The 27,994-nt window shown below is 46.0% G+C and overlaps 1 protein-coding gene and 1 long non-coding RNA gene across 4 annotated transcripts in view; one reads left to right on the top strand and one right to left on the bottom strand.

Moving 5' to 3' along the window:
* Nucleotides 1-12: 12 nt before the first annotated feature.
* INO80C (INO80 complex subunit C) lies at nt 13-25,991 on the bottom strand. Of its 3 annotated transcripts, none has more exons than XM_060311215.2 (7): nt 25,720-25,991; nt 11,092-11,202; nt 10,026-10,137; nt 9,211-9,278; nt 1,986-4,281; nt 1,486-1,640; nt 13-1,183 (listed from the first exon to the last, which is right to left on the bottom strand). In XM_060311215.2, exons 1-5 carry the CDS (start codon nt 25,873-25,875, stop codon nt 4,150-4,152), a joined length of 579 nt encoding a protein of 192 aa, XP_060167198.1. In that variant the 5' UTR covers nt 25,876-25,991; the 3' UTR covers nt 13-1,183; nt 1,486-1,640; nt 1,986-4,149. The 3 variants fall into 3 exon arrangements, with proteins under 3 accessions (XP_060167198.1, XP_060167197.1, XP_030732399.1); XM_060311214.2 differs by having other exon boundaries at nt 1,486-2,140; nt 2,664-4,281; XM_030876539.3 differs by having other exon boundaries at nt 1,486-4,281.
* The window catches only part of LOC132598398 (uncharacterized), a 27,537-nt gene continuing 25,250 nt past the window's right edge, over nt 25,708-27,994 (top strand). The window contains exon 1 of the long non-coding RNA XR_009566547.1: nt 25,708-26,259. This is a non-coding gene — a long non-coding RNA (uncharacterized lncRNA). The remainder of the gene's footprint in view (nt 26,260-27,994) is intronic.

Genomic DNA, 27,994 nt, shown 5'->3' with positions numbered 1-27,994 from the left:
ATAAAAACATCATACTCTAAAAAAAACCTTTTTATTATGAAGAAATTCAAACACCTATGAAAGTAGAATAGTGTAATGAACCTCTGTGTACCCATCACTCAGCTTCAACAGTTACTGGCCAATCTTGTTTCAGCACTACTCACACCAACTTCCTCTTTCCCATATTATCCTGAAGCAAATCCCAGATAACACATCATTCCATCCATAAATATTTCCGTATGTGTTTCTAAAAGATATGAATCCTTTCTTTTAACATGACAAGACCATTATCACAACTAAAAGTATTCATAAGAGTTCCTAAATATCATCAAATATCAAATTTCCAATTGTTTCAAAAATGTTTTAATTTCTTTTTGTTTGAATCAGGATCCAAATAAGGCTTGCACATTCCTACCAGATAGAACATTATTTTAAATATCACTAATCATTTCATGCATTTGCAAGAGGACATCATTTTCAGTCTCTTCCCAAGGTATCTGTCCTCTTTGCTCTGGTTTCTTTACTCTGTACTCAAGCAGTTTCTTTCCTTACCTTTTGTTTTTGCTAAGTTAAGCATTCCCAACTCACAGTTATAGGTCGCTGGAAACAGCACCAAGTATCTGGTATTGCTTTATGATGGCCATGGATTCAGAAGTGAGACATTTCTCATTGAAAATACTTTTAGCGCAATTACAAAACACATTCAAAATCCAGATGGATGCGTGCTTTAACTTGGGAGATGGGGACAAAATGGGTCCTTCTCATCCACACAGACTGCCCTCAGCTCTCGAAAGCATTTGTCCAACATTACAGGTAGTTAGTTCTAAACTGTTCCCAATAGTAGATTGCTTTCTTCCTATTAAAGACAAGTATCAGATATTGGGAAAGAGCCAAACTCCACTCAGAGCAGATTGGACCTCAGTTTCGTCTTAAGAAAACAATCTGGTTTTTCAAATGTTTTCCCTTCTAAAGGACCAAGTTCATCCTTTGGATACTACAGGTCAGTGCCAGAAACGACAAGGTATCTCAGACAAATCACCAGTGGATGTGCCGTGATGGGCAAAGTCAAGTTCATCCAAAGTTGTGGAAAGGCCCTCTGACAGCAGAGGGGAAAGCAGAGGGGTGGGGGTCAGACTGTTGGAAAGAGCACCTAAGAGGACACTGAAAACATCCAGACAGGAAGTGAGGTCAGGCAGGAACAGAGCTGAAAGAAGAGAAAGTATCAGTGTGAGAAAAAGGGGGCTTGGGTCGGATTGAACATGAGGGATGAATATGGAGCAGGGAGGAATCTTCAGTGACATTTGTGTTTCTGACTCCAGTGCTGGGGAGCTGCGTAAAAAGGAATCCTAAATAGACACACACACAGGCCTGCACGCACACACACACACACACACACACACACACACACACACACACACACACACACACACACAGAAGAACCCCCTTCCAAACTGCCCATGAGCCTGGGTGTACAGAGCCAGCTGACCTGTGAATTAGAAAACATACCCCCCTGGGCTTCCCCGGTGGCGCAGTGGTTGAGAGTCTGCCTGCTGATGCAGGGGATACGGGTTCGTGCCCCAGTCCGGGAAGATCCCACATGCTGCGGAGAGGCTGGGCCCGTGAGCCATGGCCGCTGAGCCTGCGCGTCCGGAGCCTGTGCTCTGCAACAGGTGAGGCCACAACAGTGAGAGGCCCGTGTACCGCAAAAAAAAAAAAGAAAAGAAAACATACCCCATACCCCACGGGAAATATTCTCTTTGTAGTTGCAACAAGGGTCTCAACACTGGCTGCACATCACCATCATCTGGGGAGTTTAAGAAACACTATGCCCGGCAGCACACCACCGCCCCCTCCCAGCTCAGGCCAGTTGAGTCCGAATCCCTGTGTATTTTGACACCTCCCTCTACACCCCTCTGTCTCCCTGCAGAGGTGATGCTGACGTACAGCGGGGCTGAGAACCACTGGACCAGGCATGCACAGCGAGGGCTGTTTCAGCACCAAATTACCTGCCTGTTCAGAACCTGTGGGAGGACTCCTTGGAGCTGCTCACAGCTCGAAGCTTAGCTTGGCTCAGCCTGGATCCCTGTTGCTTGGGGTGAGAGAAGTGACCTGACCTTCAGAACTCAGCTCTCTGGCCAAAATAAGGGCTGGCAAGGAAGGCCTGGCAGGGGAAAAGGAAAGAAGGGAGCCAGGTGTCCAGCACACGTGCTTCCCCTCTGCCTGCGGAAGGCAGTGGTCTCAACCTCCTGTGCGTCACAGGCACGCTGGGATACTTGTCAAATGCAGATGCCTGGGCCCCACTCCCTGCATTGATTAGGTGTAGGGTGTGGCCCAGTAATCTGCATTTTAACAGGTCCCAGGTGACTCTGACGGAGGGCTCTGGTGCACACCCACCCCCCTCAAACCCTGAGAGGCCTGCAGGGGTCTGTGGGAACCCCCGGTGGCCGTGTGCCAGGCAGGGATCCTTTGTCCTCCTGGCCCTGGCCCAGGGGAGTCTGAAATCAGGACTGAGGTAGCGGCCAGCAAGCAGTGTTAGAAATGATTAGAATTTCCATTTCTAGAAATGCTCAGGATCGTGGGGCATGGTCCAAACGGGGGGTCTTCACGGAAGAGAGGTGCACCTGCCCCACGTGTTCTTTGTGTCATAGAAGGTGGAAGCAAGGCAAGAAGGGCCCTTGACTTACGTGCCCCATGGGGGTTTCCTAGGCTCAGTGCAGGCAGGGGACGCAGGAGCGAGAACCCAGGAAGCAGCCTCTGGTCCTGCAGAGAACTTCCGTGTCAGCAGTGGGTTTCAAAGTACGGTTTCTGGGGCCAGCAACATCAGAATCATTTGTTAGAAATGCAGAGTCTCAGGCCCCACCCCCAATCTCTGGATCAGACCCTTGGGAGACGGGCCCCTGTCTGTGTTACAGCGGGGCCTCAGGTGGTTCTGTTAGCGCTGAGGCTTGAGGACCCCGCGCTGCAGGCTCCAGTGCTTCAGTGCTCACGGGCTTAGAGAAGGTCCTCGCTCTCCTGGCCATCACCTCAGTCCCTTTCCGTGGCGGAGGGAGAAGCCATACCACACCCCTCCCACTCTCCCCACCAGCTGGGAAGGGGCTGAATGACACAGGGGCTGCTGCGCCCACCCGGAGGAAAGGAAAAGCCAAGTTCCCGGCAGCTGCCCCCCGCCCAGCAGGCTGCCCCCAGCTGACTCTCAGCTGTTTTTCCTTTCTCTGTGCCCAGAGGGGTGCAGGAGGGGCTCTCCCTCCTGCAGGAGGGGCTCTCCCTCCCTCAGAAAGCAAAGGCACCTGGGGGCCTAAGCCACCCAAAGCACAGGCAGCTCTGGCCCAGAAGCCCCAGGGTCTGGTTCCACTGTCGCCCCCCAGAGACCTTTGGGAATGAGGCTCAGGGAAGCTTGCAGTACCGTCTCCTTCTCCTGGCCCATGAGCGCCTCCTCTTCTCAGAGGCAGGCCCTGTTCTGGAGCAGACAGCATCCTGTACCAGGACAAACATCCTGCTTGGGAGGGGTGACGATGGTCGTACCCCACACCTCCAGAAAGGGGCCAGGGCTGCTGGTTTAGTCAGCTCAGGCTGCTGTAAATGCCACAGACCACTCAGTGGCTTAACTAACAGATGTATCTCTCTCGGTTCTGGAGGCCGGGAAGGAAAGAGAGGCTGATTCAGAGGCCAAGGCCTAGAACGAGGACTGACCCAGTGTGACAGGGTGAGCTCCTCAGTTCTCTCTTCTCCAGCCCCAATTCTGGACCTCCTCCAAGCATTCCGATCAGGGACAAATTGGAACATGCTCAGAGAGGGAGTCCCCGGGATCAGGAATAATTCAGCCTCATTGTCAGGACCCACTGTCGAGTCTTTAAACATGTTACAAGAGTCCACAGCTTTGAAGCAAAAGTTTGAGGACTTACTTGGGTTAAATTAAAAGCACAATTTTATATTTTCTTGTCAAACAACTTCACTTGGGGCAACAACTGAAGTATAATTTAATTCAACAGGATATATCACACTTGGAGGGAAAACACAAAAACCTCCTTAAATTAAAGCCAAACATGCTTTCCAAGGCCCAACACTGACATTTCCAGATTGACAGAATGAGTTTGTTTCCATAAAACAAAATCTTGAGTCCAAAGTCTGCCTTTGAGACAGTTTTCCACTTCATGCTCCGTTTCTCCGGGCTCAGGGAACGATGCTCGTGGCCTTCCTCAGGGCCAGGTAGCCCGTGACCACGTCGGACGGCAGCCGCCGAATGTAGGAAAACTCCTCGATGGTGCTGAAGCGCAGCTTGCTCTGGGGGTCAGTGTAGCTGGCCTGGGTGAGAGACAGGCACAGAGAAGGGCAGAAAGTTGTTGTCAGAGTTGAGATTTCAGATCAAGATAAACATTATTTTTCTGTTTTACTGAAACTGAAAAATGTCTTCATCACGTCTGACTCTGTCACCAAGAATGCTAAATCGCTCAGTTTGGCAAAGACACATTAGTCTTCCCAGAACTGAGAAAGGCTTCAGGGTATGGACAGGAGGAAGGGTGAATAACCACATCAGACACCGGGACTCCTGTGGTTGGTGCCTCAGGGCTACCAGCAACAGGTCCAAACCGAATTCATCCTTCCCTGATCCCCGCCTTCAGACGCCACCTGCTTCAAACAAATGCTCCGGCTCTGTCACCCAAGGCCGGGGCAGGGGGGCACCCCGTCCCCACACCACCTACTCCCAGTGCGCTGCTCTCTTGCTCCCCCTCACCGCCCCCAGGTCACTTCCATGGCTCCCTGGGCTACCCTGCAGTACCGGAATGGCCACCCACCCTCCTCCACTGGAAAGGGCTGCCATCTGACACCTGCAGCCAGGGGCATCTTTACAACCTGCAGCTCCGATCATGTCTTTCCTCGTGAAACCTTTCAAGGGCCCAAGTCCGCAGCACAGCTCCTCAGGCCCTGCCTGGGCCCCCCCTTCCGAGCCTCTGCCTCGGCCACGTGTCCCCACCGTCCGGTTCCAACCACCCCGGCTCTAAGCGCCTCCCTCCCGTCCTGCCCATTTGCCCTTTCCTTGCCCAGTGACCGCCCGCTCATCCCGAAGTCGCATCATCGGGGACGCTTTATCTGCCCACAGGCAGTCAGGACCCTATCCTCACGTTCACCTCAGTACCCCTGTCTCCGGTGGAATGCTTACCTCTGTTGCTCTTACGTTTATCATCTGTGGGACTCTGCCTGAAGTCTAGGCTGTGAGTCTCCACGAGGCAAGAACCCCGTGGCTTGCTTATCACTGGATCCTGGCTGTACTGAGTCCTAGTGCGATGCAGAGCGCACAGTGGGCCTTCAGCTACCATGAATGAGGGATGAGTGAATGAACAAACCAATGAACGATGGGGAGACACAGAAAAGAGAACTTGTTTCCCACTGATATATCAAAATTCTCTTTTGGTCTGTTCTCCCCACGTGCAGAGTGGAGACAATATTCACTTACTATCTACCTCAAGGCACATGGCTCCTACAGATTTTGAAACAGAAAACATGAGGGTGAGTCATTTGGAGCTCCTTTAAAAAATTATAAAAGATGCCATTAACATCTAGACCGGTAACAGCCAATTACTCAGGTGTGGACTGTTTGCGCCAGTGCTGGTCGTCTCTGCATGGACCCAGACGCGCTGGGATCTAAGGAGGGAGGGAGGCTTGGTGAAGAAGCAACAAGCTGAAGGGAACTTAGTCATGGGTTTCTCATGCTCTGAAAAGTCTTCAGTTCCATCACTGGGGATCTCCCTAAGGTATCTGAGGTCTGTGTGTTAGGAAAATGAGATTATTCCTAAAAAGCTAAGATTAATTAAAGTTCTATCTAAAACAGAACTTTGATCCTTTGGCTTAATCTAGATATTGCATTTCTGTACCACATTTCCTTTCATGCCACTCATATAAAGGAAGGCTTAACTGGAAAAACAGCAGCAGGTCCCTTCTGAGGGCTCCTGGCCATGAGGCAGTTAGATGTACTATCTGGCAGGGGAGCTGCCCTGCAGTTCCGAGCAGGGGTGCAGGCATGTGCATCTGGCTTTAATTATCTGGCCTCCATGGATGAACCAGCCCTGGCCCGGTTCCATCTCTGTGGCTGCCTCACTCCCACCACCAAACTGTGCCAAGCCCGCCAGCCCAAGTTCAGGCCTCACTGCCAAGAAGGCTGCTGAACAAATAATGCGGAATACAGAGAACTGTTGCACCAACAAAGAGGTCAAACAAAAACTTGCACGGACCAGACCTGACCTAGTATTCTGAACAGAGGGAAGGAGGCTGGGTGACACCTCAGAGATGAACAAGTAAAGAACTGGACTCCTGCGGTCTGCCCTCCTCTGGGCTCCGTCCCACCAGCCTGAATGAAGCAAAGGCCCCCTGCCCAGAGGGCAGGCAGCACACGGCTTTTCACGCCTCCCTTGTTACAGGGGGACAGGCAGTATATGCTGCTCCCCCATCTCACCCAGAGCCTGGTAACAAGGGCTAAACACAGGTGTGACCCTGCATCCCTTCCAGCCAGGCCCCAACACAGGGGAAATGGCCACTGGCTGGAACAGATGGGTCAGTGTAAACACGAGCCTGGCTTTATTTTATTTTTTAATTTTTTTGCGGTACGCGGGCCTCTCACTGTTGTGGCCTCTCCCGTCGAGGAGCACAGGCTCCGGACGCACAGGCTCAGCGGCCATGGCTCACGGACCCAGCTGCTCCACGGCATGTGGGATCCTCCCGGACCGGGGCACGAACCCGTGTCCCCTGCATCGGCAGGCGGACTCTCAACCACTGCACTACCAGGGAAGCCCCCGGCTTTACTTTTTAATTACGTAAGTTTAATTTATACAAGTAACAGGTGAACATATTCTCCTCTAAAAAAAAGAAAACACTGCAAATAAGACTAAAGTGTCCTTTTACTACCATCTACCATCCAGAAGTCCTTTGTCTTCCCCTGAGGAAAGTGCTGCTTGGTGGGCACCCTTCCAGACCTTGTTTATAAATATACCCTCACACACACATACAAACACACCAGAGAAGTGCCCAGTATTTTTTGTGACTGTGTATTGAGTTCTACTGAAGTGGTACCATGCTACTTATCCTGCTTTGCACCACATCTTGGAAGTTTACCCATGTTGTTACCTATACATCAAACTCACAGAATAGTATGAACCCCCCAGCCCTACCCCACTGGTTGAACTTTATGTTGTTTCCAATATTTTGCTAACACATTTTCTCATAAGCACTTCTGCATGAAGCTCCTTGTACACAATATTTCTCTAGGGAGCTGGCTGGAAGGCAAATTGCTAGGTCGTAGGCCTCTACCTTTTTGTCTCGATAGGTAGTGCCAATCGTTTTCCCGAGAATGTGTACCAGTGTGGCTCCCACCTCAAGACAGCCATGTAGGAGGATGTCCATTGTCTATGTTGGTGACAAGGCATATAACCAAATGTCTTCATTTCTTTCCTACCTGATGAGTCTTTTTCCTAATTATCATTGAACATCTGCTCATTGGTCATCTGTATTTCCTCCTTGTAATTGTCTGTTCATATTCTTGTAGCTGATTCTTCTATGGGATTGTCTTTCAATGATTTTGTAGAGTTCTTTGTTTATTCAGAATGTCTTAATTCTTACACACAGTGGGGCAATAGGTTAGTTATGTATAACATGACAAGTCCTTTGCCAATGGCATAAATGGGCCTGGAACAATGCTTCTCAAAATGATGTTCATGCCTCCTAGTGTGTGAAAACCACTCCACTAGCAGATGAGCTGCCTGATAGTGGTGAGGATAAAGCTACATTCTAAGGGGCCACCCTCCAAGTCTGGCCATAAACCATGGCTTCTACAAGCTCAGCACAAAATGGTACAGGGAGAAATTTCCACTTTGGGCCATAACAGAATAACTTGTGCCAGATGAGCCCTCCTTCCATAAACAACTGTTAAAATGGGTCAAATATATGAGGCAACTATTTTCAGGCAGTAGACAAGAGATAGCATAAGACTACAATATTTTTCTCAAATGGAAGTCCCCTCAGGGGACCTTTCGAAAAAGATACATGCCCATGAATGGACGCAGAAAGAAGAACCCAACACAGACACACAGACACAGACACACACATACACACACAGACATCACTTTATAGTGCTTCTGCTCTCCCTGTTTTTTAGAATCATTATATTTAAGGTCTATGTTAAAAAGTCTGTAGTACTCTGAAGAGTGTGTGCTCTTTGGAGGAAAAGCTAAAACATATGACTAACTCAGAGAGGAAAACTAACATTATTTTCAAAAATATAATAAAAAATCTTTCCCAATATCATTAATTTAGTGTGCTACAGAAGTTGGAGGCACACATTTTCATAAAAAGGTAAAGCATTTAAATGATGTATATGAGCTTCAAAAAGTGAGGTGTCTCATTATTTCTACAGTTATGAAAAGAAGCCCATCTTCCAAATTTAATAATAATGAAAAAGGATGAAGAAAGCGAGCAGAAAATTCCACACTTCATCCACATTCTGCAAACAAGGAAACGAGGTTCTCTGGGGTCACTGAGGTTCGGGGACTTACCCAAGTCCCACTTGTCCAACTGCACTGCTGGTTTTCAAACTGTTTTCCCTAGAAGCACCGTAGGGGTCCCTGGGGTGGGGAGTGGGGGGAAGGGCAGAGGACCAGATCCACACGGGGTCACAGTGGGCAGGTGGGCTCCAGGGGATTCTGTAAAAGATTTCGTTTGGAAAAGGGATTCTGATGCTTAAAAATAATTTGACAATCACTATCTCTACCATAGTGCCTCTTTAAAGAAGGTTAATTTTTTTTTTTTAAGTATTGGGTTGGCCAAAAAATTTGTTCAGGTTTGTCCATAAGATCTTACGGAAAAACCCAAACGAACTTTTTGGCCAACCCAATACAATCATCTCTAAATTGCAGGATTTTTTTTTTAAACTTCAGCAATAAAAATGGGAAATGGTTGTTTCTTTCACGTTCTCTCATATAGTTAACAAGCAGAGGAAGGGAAACTAACACTCAGGTCTCCTGCTTTCGGGAGCAACCCTCGCTCCAGGCTGCCCACATGGGTGCCCCAGGTTGCAGCCACTCTTAAATAACTGAGTGAATGCTTCCGCACAAACCCATTACCTGTTCAGAGTACACGGGCTCCGGCAGGACCAGTGTCAATATCCAACACCTTCTAAATAGACAGTACCGTGAAATCTCCTTCTCAGTTCAATGTTGTAAGACACAGAGATGTAATTATACTCACAAGAAGACCTGAAACATCAGAATACTTCTTAGCTGGTTTAAAGGACGGAGGAGCATCAATACTGAAGTCTGGGGAAAAAAAAAAAAGAAAATAACTAAACTGGCTTTAAAAAGTTCAGACCCTTTCCCTTTTTTTTTTCCTAAAATACTGCTTGATAATATTCCTGAACTTTTTACTTTGCGATTCAGTACTCAGAGAATTCTCTGGGGAAATAATGCAGGATGTCATAGACCAAGTGCAGGCTCCAGATCCTGCTCTGCCCTGTCCCCAGGGACCCTCCCCTCCAGCAGAACCACGGGAAAGCTCATCTGCCCACAAGCTACTTTCACTGTCTCCAGTTACACGGACTGATGTGATGAGATGCCAAACAACCCGCTAATTGGATCTGAGCATCCAGACACCGGAATGTCCACACCCAGGCAACTGACTAGTTCAGTTGTCACCCGTCTGAGTCACCCCCATGAAAGACGTGCAGTGGGGCAAGAGATGGAAGGAAGTTCGAACCTGTACTTTCCATGGAAGTTGAGCAGAACATGTTAACACAGATTTGGAAATACTGCAACATACTACTGCTGCAGATCGAAATGTTAACAGTGACACTAAAACCCACACGTCCATGACAACGCAAACACACAGGTTCAACACAGAATACAGCTATGAGGAAATACACACATAATCTCCCTATGTGGATGCCACTGTAAAATTCCCAAGCTAAAAATTGTTTCTACGTGAATGCAAACACAATAATGTGGGTTTGTTATAAGAAAGTTCCTAGTCTGACATTATAAACACATCGGAGGTTCCAGTCAGCTCACAGTTAGGATCATTCAGTTGCCATGGCAGTGCCCTTTCAGAAGCCAGAATCTGTTTCAGGTTCTTCCAGGTTCTATTCTTCTTGCCAGCCGCTGCGCCACCGTGGCCAGAGTGCTCGAGGCGAAAACACGGATTGGAAGAAACAGAAATCAGGGGAGATGATCACTTCATTATCTGACATTTATGCATATTCATAACTGTAATAAACCCCTCATTCCATCAGCAGTCAGTGTACCCTAAGGCTTTTTAAAAAAGTATTACACCGTACACTTTAATCTTACTTATAAAAAAACACAGCTTTTGGATTGTCAAAACGTATGAGTTAGTTGGTGACGGAGTAGAAACAAAAGGTTATTTTTTTATATGCACATAGAAAATCACATCCTTTATTGGGTCTTACTTTATGGAGTTCACTCATGAATTTCCCACTACTTTAAATTTACTACAGGGTTAGATTTAAACTCATGACCACATCTCCAAACTCCTTTCTGAGGGCCAGTCTCCACCTTGTAAATTACTGGTGCTCCAGGAAAACCCAAGGAAGCCTCAATCATGGCACAGCAAGCCTTCTGGAATTTTTTTTTCTTTGTTGTCTTATGACGATGACAAAATAAAATGGAAGGAATACAAAAATCTGTTACAACTGTTAACGCTGTATTTTCAAAGCTAATTAATGAAAAATAAACTTCAATGGTATAATCTGAATCATGTAATTTATCCTACCCCTCAAGCACTCCTCTTTCAGTTAATTATTTCAAGCCTCATCTAAATCTTATGAAGAAGGAAGGTGAGCAATCATCGTGGAAGTGACCCACTCTCAAGATGGTATCCTTTAATGAGTTCCACAAAGGACACCAAAATCCTTGGGAGCTGGCACACTGGGAGGTCAACAGGAAGGGCCTTCTTCTCCTGCCCCTACCGCTCCTACAACAGCCCACAGTGGAGGAGGCGGTGACTTGGGCTGATGGAGACGGGGCACCAGTGCTGCCTGGGCTGCAGGCCCAGCAAGATCAGGGGCCGACGTACAGTTGTTTGGGTTTTTATTTCTAAAACACCTTAGATGCTTACCACAAAGTTGGGATCCTTAAATGGCAAAGGTTTGGCAGCTTTTTCAAGAGGTCCTGTGCTAAAATCGGAGGGCACCATTTTATTCTCACTCACGCCTTCCATGCTGATACCCTTAAAACATAATAAGAATAGTACGAGGTCAGCGTCCTTTAGCTGAGCTTCCTAACTCAGCTCTCAACAAGACATAAGATGACAGTACCGGACACGCGAGGGGAGACAGTGCGCCCAGAGCCCCAGCGGGCGGCCTGCACCAGGGGAGAGCCTGGAAGCAGCACCCGCTGTGCAGAAGCCACAGCAGAGGCAGCCAGGACCCCAGCCGCCAGGCTTCCTGTCCCCTGAGTGCCAAGCACAGATGTCTCACTACTACAAGATGGGTGCTATTATCCCCAGTTTACACAGAAGAAAACTGAGGCTCAGGTATACGGGTTCAAGGCCACACAGGGATTACCTCTGGATTCAAACCCAGGTGGAGGCAATTCCAAAAGGCCCCACCATCTCCGTGACACCACATGGCCCCTATTCCTGCCCATCTTGTCAAATTGTGTCTTGAAACATTAAGACAAAAAAGGTCCAGCCCCTTTAAGGGTCTCATTGGCTGGAGAACCCAGGATGGAGCTGGTACGCGTAAGGGCACAACAGGTTGTGGGCATTCTGAGCACGGAGAATAAAGGGAGAGCAGGCTGGGGGCCACGGTCACCTGGCTGCGGCAGAGAGCGCCCTGACAAGCAGGCTAATGCACTTTAAAACAAAAAACCTTTGAAGCCAAGAATCAGGAAGAAAATACAAGCCAAAGGAAGACATCACTTCTGATTTGTAATGCTACTTCCAATCTTCCCAGACCGCAATAGACTGTTTTATAATTGATATATAATTTATATACAGTGAAATGTGCAGATCTTAAGTGTACGTTTCATGAGTTTTGCCAAATGCTTCCACTTGTGTAATCCAGGTCCCTAACGAGGCAGAATATTTCCATCATCTCAGAAAGTGCCCTCATGCCCCTTCCTAGTCAATACCTTCCAACGTCAGGCAGCCACTGTTCTATTTCCACCACGTTACTTTGGCCTGTTCTAGAAATTTATATGAGTGGAATCCGACAGCATGTACTGTTTGCTGTGTTTGGCTTCTTTAGCTCAGCATAAAGTTTCTGAGGTTTGTCCATGTCGCTGCATAGATTGGTAGATTGTCTCACAGAATTTGTATACCATTCAGCAGAGCGGTGTTCCGCTGTATGGATGTACCACAATGTGTCTGTCCATTTTCTTGTTGATGAAATGTGGGTCATTTTCAGTCTTCAGCTATTATAAACAAAGCTGCTGTGAACATTCTGTACAAGTCTTTATGTGGACATGTGTCTTTACTTCTCCTGGGTAAATACCTACTAGTGGAAAGGGTTATAGGGTGAATAAACTTTATGAGAAACTGACAGATCATTTCCCTAAACGGCTGCACTCTTTGACACTCCCAGCAGGAGTGTATGAGAGTTCTGGGGGGTGGGGGAGACAGGGACCACCCACCCTGCTGCAATAGTTCCCCGAACAGTTTCTTCTCACACACCTTCCGAGACTCCTCTCCAGGGTCTCTCCTGTGGGTCTGTGCTCCCTCTCCTCTGCCCACAACCCTTCTTCTATCTGGACTGCCCCTCACCTTATCCTCCCCCTATTCACGGTCTTTCCTAACTTTTCTCCCCTCCAAGGCCTAGCTCTCTAAGAACTAAGACGCCTCCAATTTCGCAACCTTTTCCCACCATCTATAGCTACAGTTCCCTCTCTCTTTCTTTTCCTATCCTCCCCTCCCTCCCCAGTCCTTTGCCTTTATCTGGCCCTTCCTCAGCTCTGGGGTTCAGGGGAGGGCCTCAGAAGCACACATCTTGCCCTCTCCGTTTTCTACAGCACACTCAGCGACACACTTCTAAATGTAAACTTGACGTAACTCCCCTATTACAGCTCATCAGTGCTTCCCACTGCCCTGGGAATTAGGCACAAGTCTGGCCCCCTGGCCTCCTCTCCAGCCTCCCCTCTTGCACCCCTCCCTCCTGTATTTTGTATTTTCTGGTCCAGAATCCATGGAGTCATTTTCTGTAAGCATAAAGAGTTTCCATTTTTTTCCATTTTTATTTATGCTCCACTAAAATTTCCATTGGGATTAGTCCATGCCAGTTTTACTTTTGCAACAAAGATTAGATTTAGCATTTTGTACATAACCAACTTTTTATTGCCCTTGGGATTTTTCCTTCATGGTCATAGTATTTCTGCACATACATGTGTCCTGAGAGACCCAATCTGATGAGGAAGATTTGATTTTTCCCATCACATTTAATCAGTAACCAACGTTAGCTTGAGTAGTTCTGGCCAGTTGTCAATGTTATTTAGTGTTGACTATTTGTAAGAGTAATATCATAAATTGGATACATGACTGATAGTTAGTATTTAAGTCTTGGTTAGTCACTGAAATAACAACAGCTTTGTGAAACAGGCAGGGAACAACAGACCAGAAGAAGGAGAGACAAAGGAGAGAGGTGAGCAGATGAGGGAAGGGACAGATTCCAAGGGTGAGAAGGCACAGGGGGTCAGAACAACCTGCTTCACCATCTGGCCTAGGCTTCCGTGCCCTGCATCTAACCCAGTGCCTGGCACAGAGTAAGCCCCAAATAATCACTGACTGATTAACTGACTGGAGTTAAGGAATAAGACAACGCAGCGTCACTCCATGCCAGCATCAGTATTTGAGATGTGTATGCTCCGAAGTTCACTGTAAGGAATCGTCTCTGGATGGGATGCAGTGGCCAAACCCAAAGAAACACAGGAAGGATAATTCAGAAACGACTGGGCTTGGTTACCTATAGGGCACAAGGGAACAGGGTGGGAGGAAGGGGAGATGGGAAAGGATGAGAGAGGAGTAAACTTCTCCAAGTATAGTTATTTGTAAAGTTTTGACCTTTTGAACCATGTTAAAGTTTCACATACAAACAAATAAATAAATAAAACCAACCAGCAAGGATCGGGCAGCAGATAGAGAAAATGGAATACAAACAAAAACCAATTTAACTGAGGTTTGAATGAATAACTCAACCACACTGAAGGGGAGGAAGGGAGAAATAACGTTAGTGATGTGAACATAGTATTCTTACCATATAACCTAAGGTTAGAGGCAAAAAGAACCAGGAACAATTGGTAGGTTTGTTTCTCACAAGGGTACCGGTTAATAATTCTGAAACTACACATCTTCTAAGATGAGGCAAATAAGGAATGAGGGGCGGCTATAATGAACCTTGTGCTATTGGATGGAAATCACAGGTCAGCAATAGGAATTCATGGTTTCTAACATATATACAGACAGATAAACACAGAAATGGATACAGAGGCATTAAGTGATCCAGGCTCAGTGTTTCCTGAAACTCATATCCAATGGCACTGGAAAGTCCAGATATCACCTACTGTTATGAAAACATAAAAAAACAATAACAGAAGACTGGGAACTTCAGAAAGAAAAGGGGAACAATGGAATGAGTGAAAAAAACTGGGGTAAATATAATAGACTATCATTAGCCTCATGAGTTTCTTAAATTCTATATGATGTCAAAGCATGGGGGGTGCTTACACACACACACACACACACACACACACACACACACACACACACACACACACCCCTACATTTCCTAGCTCTTCCATGGAGATGGCTGGGAACAATAAACAATAGGGACACCAGGTATAGATCCTGGTTTCTAAATATTGTTCTCCAAGAACTAGTAATCTTTGAAGAAATGGCTGATTCCAGGGCTGGGGCAGGGAAGTACAAGATGAGCCTTGTGGCGCCAGAAAGTAAGAAAACGCTTGTATCAGTTTGCTAGAGCTGCCTAACAAAATACCACAGACTGGGTGGTTTAAATAACAGAAACTTATTTTCTTACAGTTCTGGAGACTAGAAGTTCAAGATCAAGGTGTCAGCAGGGTTGGGTTTTCCTGAGACCTGTCTCTCTCTCTCTTTTTTAAAAATTGTTTTTTAAAATTTTATCTTATTGAAGTATAGTTGATTTACAATGTTGTATTAATTTCTGCAGTACAACAAAGTGACTCAATTATACATATATATACATTCTTTTTCATATTCTTTTCCACTACAGTTTATCACAGGATATTGAGTATAGTTCTCTGTGCTATACAGTAGGACCTTGTTGTTTATCCATTCTATATATAATAGTTTGCACCTGCTAACCCCAAACTCCCAACCCATCCTCCCCCCACCCCGTCCCCTGGCAACCACAAGTCTGTTCTCTATGAGATCTATCTCTTTGGCTTGTGGATGGCCATCTTCTCACTGTGTCCTCACATGGTCTTTTCTCTGTATACACGCCCTCCCCACCTCATCCCTTTCCCTCTTCTTATAAGGATACCAGTCATACTGAATTAGGGCTCCACCCTTATGACCTCATTTAACCTTAATTACCTCCTTAATGGCATTATTTCTAAATACAGTAACATTCTGAGGCATACTGGGGGTTAGGACTTTAACATATGAACCTTGAAGGGACACAGTTCAAGTCCATTACAGCACTCGAAAAGTGATGGGCGTAAATTAAAGGACATAGGAGTCAGTTTGAAGAGGTTCCCACTGGCCAAATCTGGACAATTTGCTCAACATCATGAGTCAGTAGGGAAATAGAAATCAAAACCACAATGAGATATCACTTCACACCCACTAGGATGGCTACACTCAAGGACATAATAATGTGTTGGTGAGGATGTGGAGAAACTAGAACCCTCATACATTGCTTGTGAGAATGTAAAAGGGTGCAATCACTTTGAAAAACAGTCTCCTGGCACTATTTACAATAGCCAGGGCATGGAAGCAACCTAAGTGTCCATCGAGAGATGAATGGATAAAGAAGATGTGGCACATATATACAATGGAATATTACTCAGCCATAAAAAGATATGAAATTGAGTTATTTGTAGTGAGGTGGATGGACCTAGAGTCTGTCATACAGAGTGACGTAAGTCAGAAAGAGAAAAACAGAAACTGTGTGCTAACACATATATATGGAATCTAAAAAAAATTGGTTCTGATGAAACTAGGGGCAGGACAGAAATAAAGACACAGACGTAGAGAATGGACTTGAGGACACGGGGTGGGGGGGGGCAGGCGGGTAGAGGGTAAGCTGGGATGAAGTGAGAGAGTGGCATGGACATATATACACTACCAAACGTAAAATAGATAGCTAGTGGGAAGCAGCTGCATAGCACAGGGAGATCAGCTTGGTGCTTTGTGACCACCTAGAGGGGTGGGATAGGGAAGGTGGGAGGGAGACGCAAGAGGGAGGGAATATGGGGATATATGTATACATATAGCTGATTCACTTTGTTATAAAGCAGAAACTAACACAACATTGTAGAGCAATTATACTCCAATAAAGATGTAATAAAAAAAACAACAGTCTGCTGGGTCCTCAAAATGTTAAACATAGAATTATCATATGACCCCCAAATTCAACTCCTAGGTATATACCCAAGAGAACTGAAAACATATGTCTATGCAAAAATCCATATATAAATAGTCATAGAAGCGTTATTCATAATAGCTCAAAAGCATAAACAACCTAAATGTCCATCAACTAATGAATGCATAAACAAACTGTGGCTTGTCCATACAATGGAGTATTATTCAACTGTAAGAAGGAATGAAGTACTGACACATGCTACAACATGGATAAACCTTGAATATATTATGCTAACTGAAAGAAGCCAGACACAAAAAGCCACATATTGTATGATTCCACTTATCTGAGGTACCTAAAGTAGTCAAATTCATAGAGGTAGAAAGTAGATGAGGGGTTTATCAGGAGCTGGCAGGACAGGGGAATGGGGAGTGACTGGTAATGGGGAGGGGGTTGCTTTGGGCGGTCATGGAAATATTCGACAATAAGATAGTAGTGATGGTAGCACAACTCAGTAAATTTATTATAAACCACTGAACTGTACCTTCTAAAGGCGTGAATTTTACGGTATACAAATTATATCTCAATAAAGCTGTTACAAATAAACAAACAAATAAATGTATGAAAGACTGAATGAAGAAGGCTAGTAATGGATTGTGACCCAGAGAACAAAATGAGAATGGACGAATACAAACACTGATTGTAAGAATGCAAAGGAAATGGGAGAGAAGAGAAAGCTCTTGCTCACAGCAGGATTCTAATAACTGTAGAAGGAAAGAAGGAATTAGAAAATCACCGTTTGGCAACCACCACTGTAATAACTGTTGCAGGCAGGAACCATCAACAGACACTAAAAGTGGTTGGCAAAAGTGTGAAGAGAAACAGGATATACACAGTCTCAAGACACTGATACTTTAATACAAACAGGAACACAATAACCTCATAGTGGAGAAAACTGGCAGACACTGACTTACTAAGTGCTCACAGACACATCACCCGCAACGGGATGGATCGACATCAAGTTCCACGACATGAAGCGCGGAGAAGGGAACAGCATCCTTCTCTGCTCCTGCCAAAATGTATCACCCAAATCTAATCACGAGGAAATATCAGACAAGCCCGAACTGAGGAAGAGTCTATGAAACAATGAGCGGTGCTCTTCAGAAGTGTCATGGTCATGAAAGATAAAGACTGTTCCACATGACAGGAGGCTAAAAAGACATGACAACCAAGTGCAAAGTGTGAGCCTAGGCTGGATCCTGGACCAGACAAAGGACGAGAATAAGGTCTGTATATGAGGTATCAGTGTCGCTTCAACGTTCATTCCCTAAATTTGACCACTGTACTGCTGTTATATATGTAAGAGAATGCCTTTGGTTTTAGGAAATCCACACTAAAATATTTAGAGGATTAAAAAAATACAGTGGCCATGTGAGACCCTCCCCTGCACACAGCCAGCTGCCAACCTAACAGCGAATGAGCCACGGGCCCTGGGGAGGAAGCAATGGCTGGCATGCAGATGGAGAAGAGTGACAGGGACCTGCTCTGTCAGGAGGTGGTGGCGGGCTTCCCTGGTGGCGCAGTGGTTGAGAGTCCGCCTGCCGACGCAGGGGACGCGGGTTCGTGCCCCGGTCCGGGAAGATCCCACGTGCCACGGAGTGGCTGGGCCCGTGAGCCATGGCCGCTGAGCCTGCGCGTCCGGAGCCTGTGCCCCGCAACGGGAGAGGCCACAGCAGTGAGAGGCCCGCGTACCACAAAAAAAAAAAAAAAAAAAAAAAAGAGGTGCCCACTAGCTGGAAGGCCTGTGAGGTGAGCAGGCCACCTGCCAGTGTCAGAAGAAGGATAGGGGCTGTTTTCCCCAGGAATCTGACAATTCACAAGGGCACAGCAAGACACCGGCGAGGAGCAGTCCGGTGGGTGGGGGCTGCCAGGAGGCTGGGCCTCCAGGGCAGCCTAAGTTAAGGGAGAGAGGGAAAAACAACCCTGCTAACTATGCAGTGAGCATCACGTCAGAGCAGAAAAGCCAAGCCAGCCAGGGCCAACTCAGGAAAAACAGGTGGAATGTGAAAGAGGTTTCCCAGGGCCAGATCCACTGTAAGTTTCAACTTCATTTGAGTTTTTCATAAAGAAAATCACTGCTTACATAATGTTGTTTCCATCTGGGAGAAAATAAACGGAAGTGTTCAGAAGCAAAGAGGAGATACTAGAGGGAAACGAAGAACCAGGCCCCAAGGCCTCCTATGGTGATTCCAGAACTACGCATGGAACACGCCTGGGTTGCAGGCCACCGTCCTCAGCAGGGACGTCGGCTTTTTCTCGTGGGCCAGAACAGCCTGCGTTCCTCCCTCTCTCCGTCTGCTTCTTCCCTGACTCCTAGTGGGGGGCTCAAAGGCGCCGGGTGCACAGTGAAATCCCGGGAGGGAACAAGGGCATCCTTTGAGGTCGGCTGTTTGCTCCCAGGTCCCGGGAGACCCAGGGGGATGCAACAGGAACACCTCGCTGGACTTGGGCAGGGGTGCGGCCCCAGAGGCAGCGGAGGAAAGTAGGTGCCTTGCAGCCCACATGGGTTGGCAGGTCTGGGCGCCCGCCCCCGGGAGAGGACATGCCAGCGGACAGAGGACGGGAGGCAATGGGAAGAGAGGGTCGGGAGTCCGCATCAGCCGCTCCAGCAGCAAGAAGCGGGTGAGGGTGATGCGCTCAAGCGCTGACTTCCACAACCGAACCCTCCTGTTCGTCTGGTCACCCCATCCTTATCTCCTCCCTCATCAGCAGGCCAAACCCCCGCTGAGGAGTCACGCTGAGGATGGGACAGGAAAGGATGCCATCCTGACACCAGCTAGGCCACGTCAACCTGGGGCCACTTGCTCCCTCTGCAACAGTGAAGGCTTGCTTCCCTCTCTGACCAGATGCAAAAGAACACCCGACTCCGGGCCCTGAGCGGGGTTTTCTGCTTTTCTTTCCTCTTTAAACCCACCCTCCATGGTACTGCGCCCTCGTTCTTCCCCTCCCCTGGGCTTCAGCCAAGCTGGACGCTCGGGTCTGTTAGTGATGGGATGAGAGGGAGAGACGTACTGTCAAGGGGAGGTTCAAGTCTGTGAGGCTGGGCTGCAGTGAAGTACAATCTGAAATGATGTATAGTTTCCATGTTACTAAACCATTATTCACACTAAGAGACTTTAGGAGCTGAACTGTCCCGCCCCAAGACACAAAAGCCCTGAGATCAGAGGAAAGGAATGAGGCCCGGCCCTAAGGGCTGTCCCCTCTTTGTAGCACGAAAAGAACTGATTAAGCCCCAAGGAAGAGGAACCCGGCCCGCCATCAAAGGACTGCTCCAGAGTCAGCAAGGCCTCAGCTCGCCCGACCAGGCCCAAATGCACCACTTCGTGTCTCCTTGGCAGCCTGCAGGGCCCTGACTCAGACTGAAAGGGGGCCTTCTGTCTGTGGTTACACAGAAGGGAGACAAATGTCCTCTGTCTTATCATTCATGAATCCAATGCCCCGTTACATCTATCTAATAGTAGTCTAGATTCAAATACCTGACCCTAGTCTAAAACTGCAGGGTTACTGTAGGGTTACTTGAAACACCAAAAAAGTGAGATGCAACCTAACATTCGATCAAGTCAATTAAAAGCACTTAATTCCTTGAGAAGACTATCAACATAGAGAAAGGGTCAAGAAACAGTGCTAAGTGGGACTTCCCTGGCAGTCCAGTGGTTAAGACTCTGCACTTCCAGGGTAGGGGGCACAGGTTCGATCCCTGGTCGTGGAACTAAGATCCCACATCCCATATGTTGTGTGGTGCAACCAAAAACAAACAAACAAAAAGAAAACAGTGCTAAGTGAAAAGCAGGGCATGCAATGTTATACACCAAATACAGTTTCTGGAAAACTATATCAACACGTAGAAAACACAAATTATAATAATTGTGGGGGAAGAAGACTGGCTGACGTTTTGTGTCCACTTTAAAAATAGAAAAAAGAAAACTAACATTATCATGATTTTTTTAAAAGGTGGGCTAGAATGATTATTTTTTAGATGAATACATCAAATCAGTCCAGTGTTCTCTGGATGCCTCCAATTACAGAAGATTGTACCATCACCTGCACTCTGCACTAACCTTCTAAAGAAGCAACTGCTGCCTCTCAACTTATTTAGATGCTTTGCTAACTGCTTCACCATCACAAATCAGCCTGTTAGGTAACACTCAGTCTATAGGTCAATTAGGTTTCTCTGTAGATTTTATTAACTTGAATAGGCACTTGCAAAGTCTAAAATGCCCTGTATTGAGCTAATAAAATTCCCCCACAAAGCTTTTCTCTGCACCTTGGATTTGGTTACATTAGAGATCCAATTACATCTTCTAAGGTAGAGACTGGTAAGAGTGATATTAAGAGAGGCAGTCAAGAGAAAAAAATGTGGACTCTGGACGGTCTGTCTGGGTCCCAATACTGACCCTACGAACCTGTTAGCTGTGTGACCATGGAAAAGTTACTTAACTTCTCTATGCTCCTGTCTTTTTACCTGCAGAATAACAATTCACAGAGAATTAAATGAGATAGTACTTAGAAGGTGCCTAGAACAACATTTGGTACACACTAAATGCCCACTAAATATTATTATTATTTATCATGACTTCTTTCACTTTAGCACAGCACAGTGTATCTGTTCTCCAGCCCAAGTTAACACTAATCATTTTCAAAATATTGTGACCAGAATGGATGGGAGATGGCACTTTCCAGATTATGATGTAATTAATCAATAACTATATTACTTATACTGAAAATATAAATCCAAACACAGAATTGTAATTCTGTGACAATGTGTACAACTTAGCAAGCATAAACACCAATAATTTCTGTTGAACTAAAGATTCATCTTGATGGAATAATAAAACAATATTGTTTTAGTCCTGTTAAACTATTTAATACCATTTTCTAGGGTTGACATAAAGGAGACGTCTATAAATGCTTTGCTCAGAATACTTTTAGATCAAAAATATTCCCTTCAACCCCTGAGGACTTCCAAGCAGAAAGCCCTCTAAATTTCATCTAGTCACTCAATTTTCTTTAGAAATAGCATGCACATTCTGGAAAGTAAAACCCACCTTAAGAATCCATCGAGTTATCTTCACCAATTTCAAAAAGCACTCTAATGTCTATGTAAATGTCCTTTATAAATTTTTAAATCCCATGAAAGTTTTACAGACACTGCTTTTTTGTAAGACACAAAATAGCAGAAACTACTGAAATTTCGATACTGAAAGATCTCTGAAGTCCCTTTTAACTCAAGAACTACAATCATTTATATTAAAAAACCCACTCATTTCTCACTGATGAAAACTTGAGCAAACTCATACATGTACACGGTGCCGACTCTGGAAGGCCTTCCCCATCCAAACCCACCACCCCTCAAAGGCCACCTCGAGTCCCGCTTCTCCCTCCCCACCTCTCCTTCTCTGATGGACATCACCTATGCTGAATCCTCATCTTCCTGTGTCCCACCACTAAGAGAAGACCTATAATCGGCTTTGGGACATGGTTAGAAATGACGAGATTTTCCTAACTGTTTCAGATATGTGATAGGTAGAATTCAGAGATGGCCCTTAAGATTCCCGGCCTCTGGTGTACACACACCTTCTCCCCATTTTTAAGCAAATGCACCACTAATGTACGTACCACTGTGAAGGGATCTGAGATATATTTAAGGGATTTGCAATATATATCTTATATTTGACATATAATTAAGGTCTCAAGTCAGCTGATCTTAAACAAGAGACTATCCTGGTGGGCCTGCCCTAATCACACAAGCTCTCTAAAGAGTCAGAGACAAGAGAAGTCAGAGACATTTGAGGTGTGAGAGAGATTAGACACAAAAGAGATTCTCCACAGCTGGCTTCACAGATAAAGAAGATGTGGTACATATATACAATGGAATATTACTCAGCCATAAAAAGGAACGAGACTGGGTCATTTGTAGCGACGTGGATGGACCCAGAGTCTGTCATACAGAGTGAAGTAAGTCATAAAGAGAAAAACAAATATCGTATATTAAGGCATATATATGGAATCTAGAAAAAGGGTACAGAGGAGCCTATTTGTGGGGCAGGAATAGAGATGCAGACGTAGAAAATGGAAGTGTGGACACGGGGTGTGGAGAAGTGGGGTGGGATGAGTTGGGAGATTGGGATTCACATATATACACTACCATGTGTAAAATAGATAGCTAGTGGGAACCTACTGTATAGCTCAGGGAGCTCAGCCGGGTGCTCTGTGGTGACCTAGATGGGTGGGAAGGGGAGAGGGTGGGAGGGAGGTCCAAGAGGGAGGGGATATAGGTATACATATAGCTGATTCACTTCATTGTACAGCAGAAACTAACACAACATTGTAAAGCAACTAGACCCCAATAATAATGAATAAATAAATAAATAAAGATGGAGGAGGCCATGTGGCTAGGAATGTGGACAGTGACAAATCGACAGCAAGGAGACAGGGACCTCAGCCCTACCACTGCAAAGAACTGAATTCTGCCAACAACCTGAGTGAGCCTCAAAAAAAGATTTTCCCCCAGAGCATCCAGGCAACAAACTAGCCCAGCCAACTCTTTGATTTCAGCTTGGTGACACCCTGAGCAGGGAACCAAACCACTCTTGTTGTGCCAGGACTTCTGACCTACAGAACCAGGAACTCATAGGTGTTACTTAAGCTACTAAATTTGTGGTCATTTGTTACGACAGCAATAGAAAACTAATACAATATGTGTAGGTCATTCTCTCCTCCTGGAAGGATTTTGGGATGGCAGGGACAAGCTATAATCCCTTGAAATGTCTTAAGCATACTGCTGGAGACATAACAGAAATAAATTCTTGCTGACTGAGCTCAATTGAAATGGGACAGAAAGGCTGAGGAGGGAACACAGATAAGGGTCGATTCAGGAAGACTCCAGACAGCCCTAAGGGCAGCATTGCGCAAATGCCTGCATTTGCTGTGGACAAGGGAACTAGGATGGAATGCTATGTTAGAGCAGGAAAAAAAAAAAACAAAAACAGCTAAGACTCCTTTCTGGAGATAGAAGTCAAGTTTTTTTCCTTCTTCATGAGATGCTGACGGTGGGAGTCAGGTAACTGTATACCTCATTAGTTAAATGCCAGCTGGGAAGAGGAGAACAAAGAAAAGAATTCACCTTTCCAGGGAATGCCCTTCTCTTTCTAGCCTGAGGACTCGCTGAGGCTGATGAGATGGAGAAGACCCACAGGGAGTACCTAGGCAGCCCGTCCCCTCACTGAGAGCTCTAAGGCCACCAGAGTTGTGATTTCCACCAAGCTGGGTTACTGGGAATTCCCAGCATCCTGAAGGCATTCGTCCACTCTCTGAAGCCTGCTGTGGAGGAGCTGATGATCAATGCTACCTTTAGGGTCAAAACAATCATTCCTCCCAATATGTACTGACTACATTCCTTGGTCTCAGCACAGCTGGATATCAACATGCACCGTGCACATACTGGGAGAAAGTACTCGCAATGCATATATCTGGCAAAGGACCCCAACCAATAATATATAAAGAACTCCTATACATTAACAATTAAAAAAAAACCCAAAAAACAACAACACAATGAGAAAAAAATCAGGCACCTCACAGAAGGTATCGGAATGGTCAAAAGCAAATTAAATAGTGATGACATCATTAGTAATCTGAGACACAAAAATTCAAACAAAGAAATACCATGACACAACCATCAGAATGGCTAAAATTAAAGACTTGATGCCAAGTATTGTTGAGGATGTAGAGCAACTGGAACTCTCATACTCTGCTGCTGAGAATGCACAATAGTGCAACTACCTTGGGAAATACTGTTTAACAATTTCTAAGTTCAATGTGTGTCTACCTCATGATCCAGCAATTCCACTACTATCCATTTACCCAAGAGAAATGAAAGCATGTATCTACCCAGATTTTTAGGAATGTTCAGAACAGCTTATGCATAAGAGCAAAAACTGTAAACAACTCAAATGTCCATCAGTTGTGGTATATTTACACAATATACTCTATGTACTGATACAGGTAATAACATGAATGAATGAATAACTCTCACAAACATTTTTTTCACAGAGAAGTCCAAACAGACACAAGAGAATATGCTGTATGATTCCATTTATATTCTGCTCAAAAACGCAAAGTCAATCTATGGTGAGAGATGTCAGAGTACTGGTTACCTCTGGCAGGGAGGGAAGAGAGTACTAACTGGAAAGGGTCACCAGGGAATATTCTGGGGCTCTTGGAAATGCTCTCTATCTTAATCTGGATGGTGGCCACATCGGTGGATACATATGTAAAGTCATTGATCACTATTCTTAAGATTTGGGCATTGTACTGTATGCAAATCATACATCAATAAAGTATTTTAAAAGGAAAAAAATGCACTACCAATTATCGACGGAGGAAGCCATAGACAGTTAATATCTCTAGAATGTCGTTCTGGGTTTAGGATGCCACGCCATGTGTTGGAGAGCACAAAATAACACACTCCATCTTTGCTTTCTCATTGCTTTAAATAAAATGAAGCAATTGCAGAGCCCCGATCTCCCAGATGCTGTGAAGTCTGTGCCAGGCGCTGTGCTCAGAGCTTAGGACCATGATCTCATTGAATCCTCATAACAACCGCATGAGGTAAGACCAAATCCACTTTGGGACAGGGAAACTGAGGGTCAAAAAAGCACTTTTCTGAGGATGAGGGAAATCATCTGTATCAATACATCTTTGTGTTCCTCCACACCGTTTATTAGGGCGCTCTGCACCTCACAGGCACTCGGTAAATGTCTGCAGAATGGACGAAGGTGAGACAGGAGAACCTCTGGTTGACTGAAACTCACATAAAGAGAAGTCCCGAGCCTTGCTCTAATCGCGACCCCGACGGGAAGGGGCATCCCTACTAGTAAGGCAATAACAACCTCCCCACCTCCCCAGTTCTCCTCATGGACAATGCAACGCGGGTCATTCTTTAACCAAACTCCACGTATGCAAACTAAGGGGAAAAAATGTTTCATTTGCACCAGGCACCTGCGTTTACCCAAGAGGTACGACTGCAGGGCCCCGCCCACGCGAGGCGCCCCGCCTCCCAGTGCCCCGCCCCGCAGCCCGGCGCACGCGCTCTCCGCCCCGGCAACGCGCAGACTAGGGGAGTGACAGCGTACCTGCGCAAAGCCAGAGGCGGACACTTTTTTCTTCTTACTGGCGGTATAGCCCCCGGCGCTGCTGCCGTTGTGGAAAGGACTGGCCGGCCTCTTCTTGCTGTTCCGGGCTATCCCCGGAGTGGAAGTGGTGGCCACAATTGGAATTTGAGCCGCCATTCCTACCCCGAGTCTTCCTCCTACCCCCTCCCGACTTGGTCCCAGTGCAGGCCCTGGAACTTCCGGCCCGCCGTTACTTCCGTCTTAATGCTTTTGAAAACCCGGCCTGGACTCCGAAAGCTTTCGTTGACTTCTCTCGGCCAAATGTAAAAGGCGGAGCTCGGAGCTGTCTCTTCCTTCCGGGCGGGAGGGTGTCTGGCGGGCGGAGTGCTGCTGTTCACAAGCTCGGGCCCGGGCACGTGCTTGGACGTCCCCAGGGATTGAGGATTAGAACATCCCGTGATCTTTTTAAAACAACTGGATTTTTAAAAAGTTAATCACCACGTTGTGTCTTCTCACGTTAAGTCAGAAGATTGATCGCTTTTGATGTCTCTAAGTGTAAAGGTAAGGTCATTCTCTGTGGACTAGACAGACCGCCAGACTGCCAGCATTCCCCTTAGTCGCGGCCTTGTCGCGCACAAGTTTGTGTACCCTGGTGCCCAGATGGATTTGAACGGTAGAGTGGTTCTTAACCTTGAAGGGGTCACGGACCCCTTTGAGCATCTCAGCTCCCCTTTCTGCCCCCCCCAAATTATACAGGCACAGACAAAATCTTACATACAGATTTCAGCAGTTCACAGATCTGCTAAAACCTATTTATGGACTTCAGTGGAACACCCCTCCCTCTTGTTATTTGCCACATGATACTCTGTACTTCTTCAAATCTTCGTGACATAAATTACATGGTTTATAATTGGTTGGTTCCTTTCTCATTTGGTTTCTGCTAGAAGTAAGCTCTAAAAGGGGAAGGCCAGTTATGTTTTGCTTACTTTTCTTTTCCAGGTTCACGAGTACCTTGCAAGTCGTTGGTACATTATAAGTGTTTTTTAAATGAAGTAATTAAAAAATGAAAACCCCTTGCATTAATTGGGTGAAGCTTCTGTGTTCTGATACAGGAAAGTAGTATTTATGAATCTGGGTACTTGAAGGAAATAGGCTGCAGAATGACTTACAGGTGAGAGAAAGAGAATAGGAAACCAGTAATGATGTTACTGACATCTTTTCTCCTTTGGAGAAAGGAGTAAGCTACCAGTGTTGAAATGTTCCCTCCTGTACTCCAGTCTCCACCCCTATCTTCCCCTAAATCTAGTCTTCCTTATTCCTTATCTCAGACGGACATCTCCCACCACCTACTCACCTAGCCAGAAACTAGGTGTTGATCCTGGCTTCTTGGGCCTACTCTCTTCTCATTCCAGTCAGCTCCCCACTCACTTCTCTTCCTATCCTGGTGAATCCATCACCCCTCATCTGGGTCCTTGCAAGACACCTCTTGCAGCCTCGTTTTGTTTCATTTCTTTTTTTTACTTTAATTTTTATTTTATATTGGAGTATAGTTGATTTACAATATTGTGTCATAGCCTCTTGATGGAAGTTTGAGCCTCCATCTTTTCCTAATCCTCCCTGACCCCAGGCCATTCTTCACATTGGCTGCCAGAATGGGCTAACTAAATCACAAATCTAATCGTGCCACTTACTTTCTTACGTTCTTCAGGGCTCTTTTACCTTGGCATATAAGATCCTTAATAACTGGGCTCTGCCCCCTTTTCTTGCTCCATTCCCAACACTTAAGTCCCTGCAGCCAGGGACTACCTCTTGCCTAGAGTGTACATCATTCTCTTAACTCATCATAGTTTTTTTCCCATTATTTCCTCTCCTAGGAATGCTGCAGTTCAGATGCTACTTCCAGTGAAAAGCTCCCTGCCACCTGATGCACCTTCCTTTCCCTCCCCTTCCCCTGCACCTACCCTGTGCATGCGTGTATGAGGGCATTGAACACAGGGTGTTCTGCTGGGCACCTTTCCATAATCCCTTAGTAAATTTTTCTGAGTTCAAACACCAGTCCCCTACTACGGAGGAATCTGACAAGTGGGTGTCTCACCATCTGGCTTCCCAGTGCAAACTTCAGTCCTGATTTTGCCTAATCCCTTTCTTCCCGAACTCCTTCCCTTGGGATCTAGAACATCACCATTCTTTTATTTTCCTTTTTCCTAAGCATTGATCCTTTCTTTGACAGTTTTTTTCTTCTACCAAATGGTTTCTAATCATACTGTAGTTTTTTCAAAATATTGGTTATGTGGGA

This window comes from Globicephala melas, chromosome 13 (assembly GCF_963455315.2).
Source record: "Globicephala melas chromosome 13, mGloMel1.2, whole genome shotgun sequence".
NCBI lineage: Eukaryota > Metazoa > Chordata > Mammalia > Artiodactyla > Delphinidae > Globicephala > Globicephala melas.
This window is presented reverse-complemented; position numbering and strand designations above follow the sequence as displayed.